The sequence below is a fragment of the Rissa tridactyla genome, chromosome 9, assembly GCF_028500815.1.
Source record: "Rissa tridactyla isolate bRisTri1 chromosome 9, bRisTri1.patW.cur.20221130, whole genome shotgun sequence".
NCBI lineage: Eukaryota > Metazoa > Chordata > Aves > Charadriiformes > Laridae > Rissa > Rissa tridactyla.
This window is the reverse complement of record NC_071474.1, coordinates 22,619,648-22,634,313: the sequence shown is the minus strand read 5'-3', so window position 1 is coordinate 22,634,313 and position 14,666 is coordinate 22,619,648. Positions and strand designations below refer to the sequence as shown.

The following is a 14,666-nucleotide window of genomic DNA, read 5'->3' as shown; positions in this document are numbered from 1 at the left end:
CCCAAGAAGACGTGCAATGGATCACACCCACTGGGTTACTAGTAATCCTTGTTCACATACACAAGATCTGCATTGATGAGATACTCCTCGATCCAGCAGTCACCGAGCAATCATACTGACTTCTTCCTAAAATAAAAGCAGGCTGACAGATTGTCCCAAGTGGCACCATTCTTGAGTAGTGTTGTCAAAACCCCTGACGGATGTCAGAAGACCAGCCCCCAACGGCGCTTTTCCATAGGGTCAGCCGCTTGCGGAAGATAAAACCAGAAATGAAACCTCTGACACGCACATCTGCTTCCCCTTGGCCCACCTTTACACTATGCACCCCCAAGAAGCATCAGTTCTCCCCCATGAAGTGGGCACCACATCCTGCCCATCACACCTTTTCCTCTTGCCCAGCTCTACAACACTTGCCCAGTATCTCCAAGGTCACTTTGTCCCTTTTTTTAACCTTGTGCCTTTCCTTCAGAGCCACACAGGAGCCTGTGGCCAGGCAGATCCCATATAAACCAATTAAATCTTTTCTTCTTTTTTTTTTTTTTTTATGATGGAAAAAGTGTTCCTCCACCTTCTCAGCAGGGTAAAAAAGTGCAACTGAGCACAGTGCCACCACCCTCCAGATCCACCCACAACCCAGCGGCCATCGCAGCCCAGGAAATCAGCTGGAGTTGTCATGCGACTCCAAAGAAACATATTGGAGGACTTCAGTGGTGTCCTTAAAATTTATTTAGATACAAATCTTGTACAATTCAGAGCATTAAAGAGCTACCATTGGTTTCTAATGAGTAATGTGGATGTTTATAGCTATGTGTTCCAAAAAAAGCCTAGCTGGCATACTGGTTTGGATAAAGGATATTTTAACAATAACCTTTATTAAAGGAGGTTATTCTGCAAGAAAGACAATTGCTCTTCATCATATTCCAAAGCGAGGGAAGGACAGAAGCTCAAGAAGATTTTGACTTGCAAGACCTGTGTGGAGAAGAGGAGATTGATGTCAGTCACTCTGTTCACACCTTCAATTGTAAGTATTTTAAGAAAAAAAAAAAAAAAAAAAAAAAAAAAAGTGTTTTCCACAGGGAACTCCAACTGCAGAGTCAGAGACTCCAGACCCTAGTGAAGTCACCAATGTCCCACCTCCAACCAAGTTTGGCATCCCTCGCCATCACTGACCTTCTTGCTGATGTCCCACCAAAGCCACTGCTGCGTGGGCACCAGCGCATCCCAGACCCTGCCCTAGGGCCAGGTTTCCATCCCCGCTGCCCAAAAGCGGGTGAAAAACCATGAGTGGCTAATGTTTCAGAGTGTATAATTTTTCAGAGCTCCGTTAGCTAAAAGTAAAAGTGTCTGTACCGTATCAAATCATAGGTCCCTTTACCTCAGCATCCCATCTTAAGCAGCAGTTAGAAGCAAACCCTTAAACGCTTATGGTGTCCCTTTTAAATATCCTTCCAATCCAACCATTTCAGGCTCTGGGGAATCTCTGGAGCCTTTCCCCAGCCCCCAGTATCACACCTCCGCTCCTCTGCTGCAAATTTACAGTATATCTTTTCTTCTGTTGTCCCCCCCTAGAAAGATGGTCAACTGACCTCCATTTTCTCTTGTCCCTGGAAGCCCAACACCCCTCCTACAGCCTTTGCTGCTCTACAGCGAGGGTGGGCTAGGGAGCTTTAAGAGGGAGAACAGCATTAGACAGTGAGAAGTGAAGAACTTGGATCCATCTACATCTTCCCAAGAAGAAATGCCCAAGGCATTTGTTTTCCAATTTACAAAGTTCATTTGGCTCTCGCTTGTGTCTCAGTCTAAAAGCCATCAGTAACATTTTCTGGTCCAACGTGGAGGACATTTCAAGTGAGGTCTTGCCAAGGCTTGTCCTGGATGCAGTTAATAATTATCCAGCCTCTACGAGGATACAAAACTAAGGCGTTTCAACCAGCATCACGTCAGCTAGGCCACAAATCTTTAGTTTTATTTTCGCTATCAACGGTAAACTAGGATTTATCCGATTGCTACATCCAGATCAGACAGTTTGAAGAAACCTGGAGCCCTCAGACCGTGAGACACCAGTGAATAAAACCAAGACTGCTTCTGGTCTGCCAGCACGGTGCCGATTTGCGCTTCATAAACCCCACCTTGCCGAGGCAACACGCTGCCCGCCACAGGGTTAACCAGCCTGTTTCCCTACACATCACGGGGATTTCCAGGCACGGCAACTTCCTCCTCACTAGTCCAAAGATAACAGCGCAGGGGCTGGAGAAGCACTGGAAGACCCGTGACAACTCTAAGCGGTATCTGGCAGTCGTGCCGAAGGCATGTAGGGAACTTTTGCTCCAAGGAGCTCGTTTCTTTCGAGGAAAGGAGACTCTCGTAGGCAAGGCAGAAAACAGTGGGTAGAAAGGGTGTGGGAACAGCCCCACTCCCAATCAGCAGCAACACTGTATTTTTAAATTTTTTGGGGGGTGGTTGGTTTTGTTCCTCAACTCCACAAGCTACATACTTTCCCCCTCCAGAAAGCAGTCGACGTTGCCCTCATCAGCATAGCACAAAGCATCAGCAAAACTCACCGTGATTACCCCAGACACAGCTTAGAAGTCTGCCTCTGCAAGAAAGAAGGGCAGAGCGTCAGGCTTCAGGGTAAAGAGACCCCCACACACACACACCACAAACCCCCCCTCCTGCTGGAAACAACCCCCAGGGAGCTACCCTCGCTTGGCTCTGTGCTTGCTGCAGCAGGCTGGGTCGCCACAATCGGTCCCCAGTGCCACATCCTTCTTTGTATTCACCAAATATAGTGCCAAAAAGTCACTGCACGACCCACCTCTTTGTAGGCAAGTTCTCCTAGAAAGTGATCAGAGAGCTCCACTGGGAGCTGTCAGGCACAGCACAACCAAACACCTACAGATAGGAAATACCAAGGAAAATCTTCCCTGTCTGCTACTAATGAACTCTTTCATGGGTATGGATTCAGCTCAGCTGAAACCAAGTTAATCTGCCATCTATAGCACGAGGCCTTCAAAATCCACCCCATTATAGCACCCTGAGAAGGGGAACAGAGACACTGTGGATATGAATTAACAAGCTCTGGCTTCTGGACACAAACAGCAGGCAAAGCTTAACGAGGAAGGCACACCATACCCCATTGGAACACCTGCGGCTCCTGCAAGGTGGAATGGGCCACTTTGCAAGCGTAGACATCGCCCTTCATGGGGGTGAACGGCACGTACACCAGGCGCTGGAAATGCCACTTGTCATTGAAGGACATGTCCGCGTACTGGACGTCGCTCATGGGCGCCCCGTTCTTCAGGAGAGTGATCTCGATCTTGGGAGGGTGGAACCCGCTCACGAAGCAGTTGAGGGTGTTCTCCTCTCCCACTACAGCACGTTTGCGGGAGTACACCTCCACCTTCGGCGCCTCTGGAGAGGAGGAGGGAAGGAAGGAGGTGGTGAGAAGCCTTGGAAAAGCCAACACCCACCCACGGTGACCGGTGCCGGAACCCTCACGGCCCCTCCCGCCCCCACGGGCACTCACCATCTGCCGCAACCAGGGCCACCAGCAGCAGCAGGACGGCCACCTTCCCCGCTAGCTCCATAGCCGCTCTGTTCCGCTGGCCGCGCAGACTGGCCCGCCTCGCTCGCCCGCCGCCTTTTATAGCCTCCGCCGCCCGCGGCCAATCGCCGTGCGGGACTGCCCGACGCGTCACCAGTCTCCCGGCAGAGAGGGAGCGCAGAGGTTGTGCGAACCCGCCCGCTTGCAGGCAGAGTCGCTTTCGGTTTCGCTTTAGGTCCGAGGCACCGCCTGGGGCACCCCAGCCCGGGGCCTTTCCCGACCACGGCGGGATGGAGGCCTCAAAGGGGTGAGGCGGTACGAGCCCCGGCCACCGCTCCCCCAGCCCTGCAGCTGGACGCCTGCGGTCAGGAACCCCCGCCGGGAGCCGGTCATGGAGCAGCGGCTACAAGGTGCTCACCTGGCTCCTGCCTCCCCCCCTCCCCCAGAAGTGGGGTGAAAACCGCTTCTCATGGAGGAGTTTGTAGCTAGAGCCAGTACTACGCTAACAGCCGATGCTAGCACAGCCCGGCTGCCTTCCTTCCTGAACCTTGGCTTGCTCTCTGGGCATCAGCGTTGTCAGCCCAGCGGCTGTGGGGTGGATTGACTCTGCCCTTTGAGTGCAGTATGGACTCCCCAGCATCAAACGCAGCAACCCAAAGGTCAAAGAAACAGGTTCTCTGGTGCTTCCTCCAGAAAAGCTGCAAGAACCGTAGCCCAGCCAGGCTGGGTACCCCTCCGGACAGCCCTGTGACGCTGCTTGGAGGAGAGAAGTACTCTGCTTTGAGTATTTGTTGAGAAAACGAACGTTAAAAAAGGAAAATGAAACCGCATTAAAGAGCACATAGATATTTTATACACCCAGGAGCTTGTCTGCTTGTGGTCCTACAGGTCATGTGCTGCTTATCTTCAGTCACTGTTTCAGACTGGGAAGCAGATTGTCTTTCATCCAGCTGTGTAAGGATTAAAAATTTAAATAAAAAAAAAAAGGAAGGGAAAGAAAGTCACTACTAGCGGGAAGAAAACAGCAGTACTATGGAGCTGCTCTAACACTGAGGTTCTCTAGGACTTGCCATCACAATACGTCCCATTTAAAGACCCAACTTAAATCCATAAAGTGCGAGCAGAGAATATCCCCCACCCAAAGGCCGCAGGTAAATCAGTGGAGACCGAGCAAAGGGAAAACATGTAAATGCTCGTTGCCAGTCCCCACCGGACCGGCTCTGAGCCGAGCTCCAGCTGAGTCTGCTGGCCACTCAGCTGCCCTTGAGTGCTTTTGCAATGAGATAAGGGGATGCAGCTGTGGCTGGAGCCTTATCGGGGCTCTCATGGCAATGAAGGCTGAGTCCTATGTGGGTGTCACAGCCCAGCCTGTGGGCCAGTGTAACCCTCCCTGGGATAGCCTTCCCCTGGGCTCGGGGAGGATTAATTACACAAATGGCAGGATACAGATCCTGTCTCAGTGCTGACACCTGGGATCTGCCCCTTGGGACGGGAATCCCTGGACATGACTCTGCTGTCACTAGTGGCACCCGGTGGACTTTCCCCAAAAAGAGAAGCTGAACCGCGAGTTTATTCCACATGTTGGCGACACCAATTTTGTTAGAACAGCCAAATCTTCCTCTTTTAGGCACTTCCACTTTTATTAGCAGAGGGAAATATCGAAGGGGCGGGTAAGGTCTGCCACAGCTGCGGCGCTGCCGGCGTTTGGGGGGGCCGACATTTGCGGCGCCTTTGCCTTGGTTTTTCTTCCCCGTGCTCCCGAACCTACTACAGCAAATCCCCAGGATGTGCTTCCAAGCCGCGCCGACCACTTCCTGATGGATGGCCGTGACTGCCCGGGGGAGCATCAGTTGGGAAAACGCCGTCGCTGTCAGTGAGCGACGAGAAAAGTGGGGAAAAAAAAAAAAAAAAAAAGCCGGGTTGCGGGTTTCTGCGCGCCGCAAAACGCGGGAAAACCCCCTTTCCCCGCCACTTCACCCCACCCCGCTCCGCCTGCCGCGGGGGCGGGGCCTAGCCGAAAGGGGCGTGGCGACGAGACTGCGCAGGCGCGGCCCGCCGCTGGGCGCCGCCATGCTGTACGGCAAGCGGGGGTCCGTAAAAGGCGGCGGCGGGGCCACTCCGGCCCCGTAGAGGGACGCGGGCGGGCGGGTGGTGCCGCGGCATGGCGGAGGGCGGCGAGCCTGTTGTGAGTGCCCGCCCTGCTGCGCTGGCCCGTCCCTGGGGCCGTCTCCTTTCCCGCTGCCCCTGGTCACGTCCCCCCGGCGCCGGCTCCCCCGGGGGCGCCTCTCCCGGTGCTGGCTCTCCCGGGAGCGGTCGGTACCGGAGAAGACGCTGTCCCGGAGGTGCTAGTAGGCGTGCCCTTCCTTGCCTTGTGCTCGGGTGCTGTTCGTGCCCCGGTAGTGGGGTGTTCACTCTGAAGCCTAATGGTCCCTCGGTGCTAGCCACGCTGGTGCTGTTCCTGCGCTTGCCACCATCGCCACTGGGCGGCCACAGCCCTGGTCCCGGCAGACTTCGGCGAGCTCGTACCCTGTGCTGAGCCAGCGGTTCCTGCCCTCGCTGGCCGTGCCTGTGGCTCCTGCTTTTCCCTTTCCAGCTGCGGAGCAGCCATGAGCCCTGCCGGCTGCCCGGCGTTGTCAGCGGTGTCGGGGGGAGGTTGGGTGCCCCGCACTTGGGGGTGGGTTAGGGTTATGCCTCTTCTGCCTGTCTCCCTTAGCAGGGACTCTGCTGCTTTCCACTCCAGATCCTAGAGGACTACATGCTGGTGCAAGATGCACCTTTGCTGGAGGAGATGGCTGAGGAGGATGAAGAGCTCGACCTCTACAACGAGATGACTTTTGGGTTAGGTAAGATCTCAGGGGAGCCCCAGGGCCAGGACCCCCAGCCAGCACCCAACATAGTGAGGAGGATGGAGGTGGGGGGGTAAGGAGCTGGGTTTGGAGCAGGGACCCTGGTGGGCACTGCGTAGGCTCTCACCCACCCTGATGTGCTTTCCTTCCCTGCTCCAAGACCGAGACTCCACTGAGGAAGACATCACAAAACCCCTGATGCCTCTGGAGATGAGCCCTGAGCTGGCTGAAGTGGTGGCAGAGGAGACTGAGGCTGGGGAAGAACTGGAGCCCGAAGTGGCTGAGCAGCCGGAGGAGCTGGGAGAACCCCAGGAGGAAGGTGGGATGGAGTCAGAGGTTGAGCAGGTTGGCTCTGAGTTGGAGGAAGAGGAGGAGGAGCTGGGGACTGAGGAACAGGAGGAAGACCAGGAGCCCTGCGAGGAGCCCAATGACCTGGGAGACCCAGCAGTGATGAGAGTTGTGCAGAGCAAACCCACACTGGAGGTGATGCATCAGCAGGGAGGGAGGGGACCCACACTTGTGGGTCCTGCCCCACAGAGGGGGTGATTTGATTCCTGCCTGAGGGAGGGAGTCCTACCGTGCAGTCTGTAACCACCTCTTTGCCTGCAGAGCCAGGACTCAGCGGTGTTGGACAGCAGGATTGGTGCGTGCTGGGCAGAGTTTGGCAAAGATGACATGGTAAAAATGTCCCCCTGCATCTGGTGGTGGGGCTGAGGGGCCTCTGTGGCATGCCCTGCCCCTCTCCTCTTGTCCTCCTTCCCCTTGCTGATCATCTCCCTGTCTTCCAGCTGGCGATGGATCCCACGGTGTGGGGCTCTTGCCCCAGCAGCATTCCGCCCCACCACGTGCTGGAGGTGGGTACCCCTGGCCAGACTCTCGGGGAGCGGCTGAGGGCTCTCCAGTACCATGGGCCAAGGGTCATGCAGGCTATTTGGGATGCCTGGGGGACCTCCAAAGCCTCATCACGGGTCTGAGGGTGCCTGGGCATGTCTCTTGGGTGCTAAGGCAGTGGATAGAGGTGCCCACCCTAAGCAAAGTCTGGGTTTGAAGGCGAAGCTGTTGAGTTTGGGGGGGCTAGAACCCCCATGCTGGGTGTCCCCATGGGTCCCCTGCTGTTGCACACCACCAGGATGGGAGCCTGTCTGGTGCATGGTCTAGCTGAGCAACAACCAAAGGTTTTGGTGAGCTGCTTGATGCTGGGGGAGCTAAATTGATCCCAGGTGGGCCCTGTTCCCATCTCCTGCTGCCTCCTCCCTGCAGGATAAAGCCATCCTCCAGGTCCTGGAGAGGCCCCCACCATCCACCAACGTGGCCCTTGACTTCCTTGGCTCCCCCGTGCAGCGGGGCTATGGGGGCTCTCCGCGGCTCAAGCGCCCTGACTTAAGACTGATGTCCCCCAAGTCCTTCCCCCAGCACTTTCTCCGGCAGGTAACAGGTTTCAGGGGGCTCTTGTGTCCCCTCTTTCTCTGCCCTTCCCTCCCTAGAGGTGCAGTCTTGAGGACAGTCTTGTCCCAGCAACACCTCCCCATCTCCTGCCCTGCAGCAGCCGCCGCCGATGCCTCGCTCCCACTGCTCCACTCGGTCCTTCGTGCCAGCTCGCAGACCCTCTCCACTCTTCACTTCCAACCAGGTAACACAGTGGACTGTGAGCCACTACTGTGTCCCCTCTCAGGTGGCTCTGGAGCAGCAGGGGATGGGGATGGTGCTTCCCCAAAGCTCTGCTGTCTAGATCAGACTTTGCAGCTCCATCTAATCCTGAGCACATATCTCCAGCGTCTTGCCAATGGGGAAAGTCCAGCCACCTGTTGTTTCCTAAGTCTATTTGTCCTGAAGTCCCCATGGGACCTGCACTGGGCATGGTGTTGTGCTTGGTGTCATGCTGTGGCAATGGCGATGGACATAGGGCATGCAATCCCTGGTGACACCTGGGTCCCCTTGCCTTGCTCAGCTGTAGTGGCAGGATTGCCGGGGGGTATTGCTTCGTTGCAGTGCCCCACGCGGCACCTCTGTGCAGGGAGAGGGTGCCCTCTCAAGGACAGGAGCCAGAAGCTAGCATGGAGCTGGCAGACCCCTCCAGGACCCTTGGAGGGGAAGGCTCTAACACCTGGACACTTCTCTCTCCCTCTCCAGACCACAGGGTATGCATCTCCAACTCCTTTCCGGCCCATGTCACCCAAAATCAGCAGCCCACCGCGGCCTCTCAGCATGCACTTTGGTCCCATGTCTCCTTCTTTGGACCCTGCTCTCTTTTTCACTCCGTCAGCCAGTGGCCAGCTGAATCTCAGGTAGCAGGATGGTGAGCGGGGTGCCTGGGTGGGACTGGAGGAGCCCTGCAAAGCAGCTGGGGGGGTGTCCCTCCTCTGAGGATGGCTCTAGTGCAGGTGCTGAGTTCCCAGGCCATATGTTGTCTCCCTTGCATTGCTCCCAGCCATATGACCCAGCTGCACCCCCAGCACCAGCGGATCCTGACCCAGCGGCAGCAGCATGGCGGGCAGGCACAGAGGTAAGGGGGTCCCGGGGGAGCTGCGGGGCAGCGGGGGAGCTCTGGGCAGTCCCAGCAGGTTGTGGTCTTCTCCTGTGCCAGCATCTCCCCCAAGAAGGTATGGTCTCCTAAAGTGGACCCTTATGCTGGGCTGATGAGCTCCAAGGAGAAGGACTGGGTCATCAAAGTGGAGATGATCCAGCTGCAGAGTGAGAACATGGATGATGACTACTACTACCAGGTGAGCTCCTGCTGGCAGTGCCAGTGGCTCATCCTGCACCTCAAGGCTGGGCCTTCATCTCTCTGGGAGCCAGAGAGTGCCTGAGCTTGTGCTGCCTCCCCTCCTGGCTACACCTGTCCTTACAGACGTACTACCACCAGCTGGAGCGCAAACAGGCAGAGGAGGAGCTCCTTGGCGGGCGCAACAAGCAGGAGCCCCCCAAGCTGGTCACACCATTCATCCAGAAAGTGGAGACATACGACTCTGGTGAGGGGCTGGGATGGGTAGCGAGGGGCAGGATGAGGGGATGGGTTGTGGGATATGGTCTCACCGTATCCCATCTCTCTTCCAGTCGTGCGCATCGCAGGCTCGCTGGGCCAAGTCGCAGTGTCCACCTGCTACAGCCCTCGCCGGGCCATCGATGCTGTGCACCATGCCCTCGTGGAGGAGGTAGGTGAGGGGAAGCTGGGTTGGTGGGTGACCTGTGTGCCTGGGGACGCAGCTCTGAGCTTTCCCCAGGCCCTGGAGCAGCTTTAGCAGGAGCTTTAGGAACTGCTGTGACCCAGCATGGGTGCCGCCCTGGCTCTGGGTGCTGTCCTGAGCTGTGGAATGGAGCAGATGCTGCTTCGGCGGTGGCAGCTTGTCCCCTGATGAGGGCGGGATGGGGCTCCTGGCAGTTGGAGCTGGCCATGGCCTCCCTGTGGGATTGCTCTGTGTCCTGAAGCCACCTCTGATCCCCAGGGAGCAGCTAGCCCAGCGCTCTGCCAGTGGTGGTGTCTGGTGCTGGCTGTAACAGTTGTGCCTTCCTTTCTCCCCTCCTGAAGGCTGCGGGGAGCCACCGGCTACGGGCGCTGCACAGGATTGAGAAGGTGAGTGAGCTGCAGTTCGGGGCAGGGTGGGATGATGCAGACACCCTTGGCTTTCATCCAAGGAGCTCTGTGAGGGGACATCTGCCTAGGCAGGGGTCCTGGATAACCAGTTGGTAGATGTTCCAAGCTTCCCCCTTACCCTGTGCTGTGTTTCCAGCTCTTTCTGCAGCTGCTGGAAGTGGAGGAGATGCAGCGGAAGATGTCCCTGGCTCCTGAGGAGGAGCAGCCCTGCTGTCAGGAGCAGAAGAGCCAAGAAGTGGAGCGTATCTACCAAGTCTTGAAAATCAGAGCTTGCAGCAGTGAAGAGTGAGTTTGTGCTGTGGGGAGAGGGGAGCAGGTGACATGTTCTGGTCCTCACAGGGCTCAGATGGTCACAGATGAGTAGTTCTGGGTGATGCTGAGGGTTGATCCGGTCCTCCGTGTGTCACCGTGGCCTGTGTGAACTCTGCCCATGAGCCTCGTCCTCCACTGGAGCTGATGCTGGTCCTTCTGGATGGACAGAGATGCTATGGGTCCCTTGGGATCTGTGCCAATACAGCCTTCGTCCCCAGGGAGGCAGAGGATGAATTCCTGCAACTCCTGTGTGTGCGGAAGGGCAAGAAGCTCACAGCCCGGCTTCTGCCCCACCTGACCCAGGAGCAAGCGGAGAAGATGCTACTGACCATCACCCACCACCTGCCATTCCTCATGAAGAAGGACATGTTAGAGGAGGTGAGCACCTCCAGCCAGGGCAGGGGCGTCCTGGGCTGCATCCTTCCCCTGTCTGCTCTTGCTGTGGGGGGACACTCTGGGCAATGGTGGGGCCTGTCTTGCTGGATCCCAGCACAGCTAGGCAGCTGGTGGGGTTGACCTGAGACAGGAGCCTCTTTCCTTCCCTCCAGAGGAGGAGAAAGGTTTCCAGGAGGGGTTAAAGCAGTCCTGGTGGCAGTCTACCACGAGGGGGTGCAGTGTTGGTCTTTTCGTGCTCCCCCCCTCCCCCCAAGATGTTGGGATGGGGCTCAGGGATGGGGCTGTGGCTGTGACAGGTCAAACGGTCTCAGATCCCTGCTCTCCTCTCTGCCCTGCCCAGTCTCTCTCCCTGCTCTACGGCCCATTGAACAAAGTGGTGGGCAGGATGACCTTCAGCAGACTCATCGAGGTCCTGCAGGAGATGACCAGGCCTCTGCCTGAGTCCCCTGAGCTCCCCCTCGCCATGGCCTTGAAGAACCAGGTAGGTGGCCCCAAGAAGGGCAGAGCTGTGTGGCGTCCCTGGGAAGCCAGCACTGCCAGCTGCCTGTGATGCTTCTTCTGGTGCTTCCCCACAGTTTGGGATCTCCTTGCTGTACTCCCTGCTGAGCCACGGCGAGAGGCTGCTGTCATCCGACGTGCCACTAGAGCCATGCAGCGGGGACTTCGAGATGTGGTGAGGGGCTGTGTGAGCACTGGGATTGGGGTTTACCAGCCAGTGGGGTACTCACCCCCCTATGTTGATGCCCCCAGGACAGACACGGTGTTCCTGGTTGCCCGGGAGCTGTCGCAAGTGCCCAAGACCTCGCTGGTGGAACCTCTCTTCTTGCCCAGCAACCTTCTGTCGCTCTTCTGCCGCTACCTGGACAAGCAGACTATCCACCATCTGGAAGCCAAGATGGAGTGAGTACCGCCTGGTGTGGCTCCCTGCCTCCTCTGGGGATCCCCTGGGAGAGGAGCAGCAGCACGCAGCAGTTCGCCACTTCTGTCCCCTTGGGGACCGCCCTGTTGACACATGTCTCCAAACCTCCACTGGGCTGAGATGACACCTGTGGCTTTGCTCCTGCTTCTCTGGGACAGGTTGCCATCAGCTGCTGGCAGCATTAGTGTGACAACCAGATGCTCCAGCCTTGTCTTTTCCCCCCAGGTGCTCCCCGCTGCCATCGGAGGCTGCCATGCCATGCTGAGCCCTGGGAGCTTGGGAAGGGAAGCCGGGGCTGGTGGTGCTGGGAATGGGCAGGGCCCAATGCCCTGACGTTGAGTTTTGAAGCAAACACTTAACCCTGGTGCAGGACACTCTGGGTGAACTGGGCACTGGCCGGGCCGGTACTTGAGGGCTGATGCCGACCTGCCCCGGTGCCCGGGAGCGCAGCACGGGGAGGCGGGTAACTTATTTTGGCCTCACACCCAGCAGCGGAGAGCGCTGCATCACGGCGGGTGTGGAGGCAGGGTCTGCACAGGGGCGCTGGGAGCACCTGGGGGTGAGTGACTTTGTGTACAGCAGTTGAAATAAAATAAAAATGTGATTAACGAGCTCCTCTGGCTCCTGTGGGCAGCTTCTGCTGTAAGCACAGGGAGTCTGGAGGCATCACCTGGGCATGGAGGCCCGTGGTTGGGGATGATGGGGATCCAAGTGTGCAGTAAAAGGGAAAGAGAAGCAGGGAGGGATGCGCAGAAGACTCAGGAGGAGGATGAAGGGGGATGGAAGAGAAGGCGATGTGCTCGGGAGTGGAGGGAATCAGAGGACCCCATGCTGCCGGGGACAGAGGGGAATTGAGCGCTGAGGGAGAGGAATGGGCTGGGAGGAAAGGGATGTGGTGGGGAAGAGAGGGTCAGAGATTGCCCCGAGGGGAAAGGAAAGATTGGTGCATGCAGGAGGGCACATCTGGGTGCACAGGGGAAGGATATGGGGGATCTTAAACACAGGTGGGTGGGTAATTAAGTACCTCTTCTATTTGCTGAACTCTCAAAGACTAATTAGTCTAAAGGCTTGTTGAGGTGGTTGTGGGGAAGTACCTCAAAGTATCTTTCTTGAGTGATTTTAACTGACCATGACTTACCACAAGCTGACCCTTGCTTCTGTGTTTTAGGGCTGAGGGGCTGCCCAGGTCCCACTGTAGGAAATCTCTGTGGCTCTGCTGGCTGTATGGTGGGACTTGCCCTGATCCTATGGGACATCTGAACCTAGGCCACCTCTGTCCATCCCAAGGTCTAAAATTGACACACAAAGCCTGGTGTATGCTCAAAAGAGGTTTGCACTCAAAAGTTGTCTCGTCCTCAGACTGGTAGCTAACAAGTACCCGAGCTCCAACCCCAGGTAGAGGAGAGCAGATGAAACTATTCCTTTAAACTGGCATCCTCCAGAGGTCAAACTAATGCACAATGAGAATTTGGAGAAAATAAGGATGTGAGTGGTTGGGTGGGATTTATCTCCACTGCTTATTAAGGCAGCTTGCGTCTCTGCTTCTGAAACACACTTCAGAGGAGCAACTGAGATGCCCAAATACAGTTGTGCAGAGACAAGCGATGCTGCAGATGTGGTGCAGGACCTAGAGGGGGCTATAGTGCTATAGGTGGGGTGTAGGCTGTCAATCATCTAAAAGGGTGTGAGGTCCAGCTGGAAGGAGCTCCAGGTCACCCTGGCAGCTGCTTTTGTCATCCTGATGCCTCTCCTGCTCATCTTGGTGTCCTGCAGCCTTTTCCCTGCCCTCAAAATTGGGTCTGCCAAAAAGTAGGCTCCAAGCCTTCTCCACTTGCTCCTCATGCTTTATTGTTGGAGGTTCTTGTTTGGGACAGCTGTGTTCATCCCTATGCAGCCCTAGCCATCCGCTGCTACATTGCTTCAAAAGAGTGACCCTGGCAGGTTGTCACTGTCATCAGGGTGAAAACCATAGTTTCAAACCCACCAGGGTCATCTGGGAGGATACCTGCGTGATGACTCACCTGCAAACAGAAGGATGGACCTTGCCACTACAAACCCTAGAGATGATTTCAGACAGAAGGGAACTAGCAGCCGCTCACTGATTTGTAGGAAGAGAGGAGGACACCAGCAAGTCCTTCAAGATAAGGATAATCTGTGTTATGTTTTCTGTTTGGAACAGAGCAGAGTGCAGACTGGCATGGGTACTCCTCGCCTGAGAGCCAGCAGGGATGGAGGGAGGAAAGCGTGGCACAGTTGCAGTCACCTATGAAACCAAATGCTCTGATGTAGGAGGTTTCTACTGGACTTTGTTGCAGGAAGCAGCTGAGATGAAAGAAGGAAAATTTATCTCTTTTGGTTACTCTCCCACCTGGAGAAAGAGACCCTCTCCCTGGGGCACCACACGGTGAATGAATTCAGCTGAGGGGTGTCCGGCAGGTAGGGACCGCATCTGGTTTATCTGCATTGGGGTCTTCTCCCTTAACCCAAAGCTTATGAAAGTCCAGCTCACCCGGCTCTGCTTTACCTACTGCCCTGCATGGCTCCTCCTGGCACTGTCCTGAAAGAACCACCAGCCCCATGGGGTGGTGGTGACCCATCACCATGAGTGAGTGACTGGAGCAAGGGCGGTCACCGTCACAGGAATACGGGGCTTGTTCTGGGATGTTTTGAGGGGTGTAGGGCTCATCCTGGGATGTCTTGGGGGGGGTACAGGACTCGTCCTGGGATGCAGGGAAGGGCATTTTGGGCTTGCACAGTATTACTGGATGTTTAGGGGAGGAATCACAGGTGGGGAGAAGGAGAGGGATCAAGGTGGTTTGTGGCAGTGTCGCCTCTCTTGGGCTGCTCCCGAAAACCCTTGTGCTGAAGAGGTGGCCATCCTGGTCAGGGTGTGGAGGGGATGGCAACTGTCCTGGTTGAGGTGTTGAGGGAACCATGACCATCTTGACTGGGGTGTTGAGGGTACCATGGCCATCTTGGTTAGGGCATTGAGGGGACTACGACCATCTCAGTTGCCCTGTTGAGGGGACCTTGGCTGGTAGGATCATTGAGAGGACC

The 14,666-nt window shown here is 56.3% G+C and overlaps 2 protein-coding genes across 2 annotated transcripts; one reads left to right on the top strand and one right to left on the bottom strand.

Annotated features, from left to right (window-relative positions):
- Positions 1-703: 703 nt before the first annotated feature.
- On the bottom strand, positions 704-3,678 carry B2M (beta-2-microglobulin). The gene is made up of 4 exons (XM_054213576.1): positions 3,527-3,678; positions 3,133-3,411; positions 2,562-2,596; positions 704-969 (listed from the first exon to the last, which is right to left on the bottom strand). The coding sequence occupies exons 1-3, from the start codon at positions 3,585-3,587 to the stop codon at positions 2,583-2,585; spliced, it is 354 nt and encodes a 117-aa protein (XP_054069551.1). The 5' UTR covers positions 3,588-3,678; the 3' UTR covers positions 704-969; positions 2,562-2,582.
- A 1,966-nt stretch (positions 3,679-5,644) lies between these two features.
- On the top strand, positions 5,645-12,327 carry PATL2 (PAT1 homolog 2). The gene is given in 19 exon segments (XM_054213570.1): positions 5,645-5,729; positions 6,285-6,387; positions 6,551-6,873; positions 7,000-7,068; positions 7,179-7,244; positions 7,651-7,931; positions 7,933-8,020; positions 8,521-8,675; positions 8,819-8,893; positions 8,975-9,113; positions 9,239-9,359; positions 9,445-9,542; positions 9,917-9,961; positions 10,119-10,267; positions 10,513-10,672; positions 11,031-11,171; positions 11,266-11,363; positions 11,441-11,590; positions 11,835-12,327. Coding segments are annotated over 19 exon segments (2,325 nt in total). The 5' UTR covers positions 5,645-5,705; the 3' UTR covers positions 11,875-12,327.
- The last annotated feature ends 2,339 nt before the right edge of the window (positions 12,328-14,666 follow it).

Coding starts and splice junctions, on each gene's coding strand:
- B2M (XM_054213576.1), bottom strand. CDS start 3,587: ATGGAGCTAGCGGGGAAGGTGGCCGTCCTGCTGCTGCTGGTGGCCCTG. Junction 3,412..3,526: donor GGCCCTGGTTGCGGCAGATG/GTGAGTGCCCGT, acceptor CCTCCTCTCCAG/AGGCGCCGAAGGTGGAGGTG.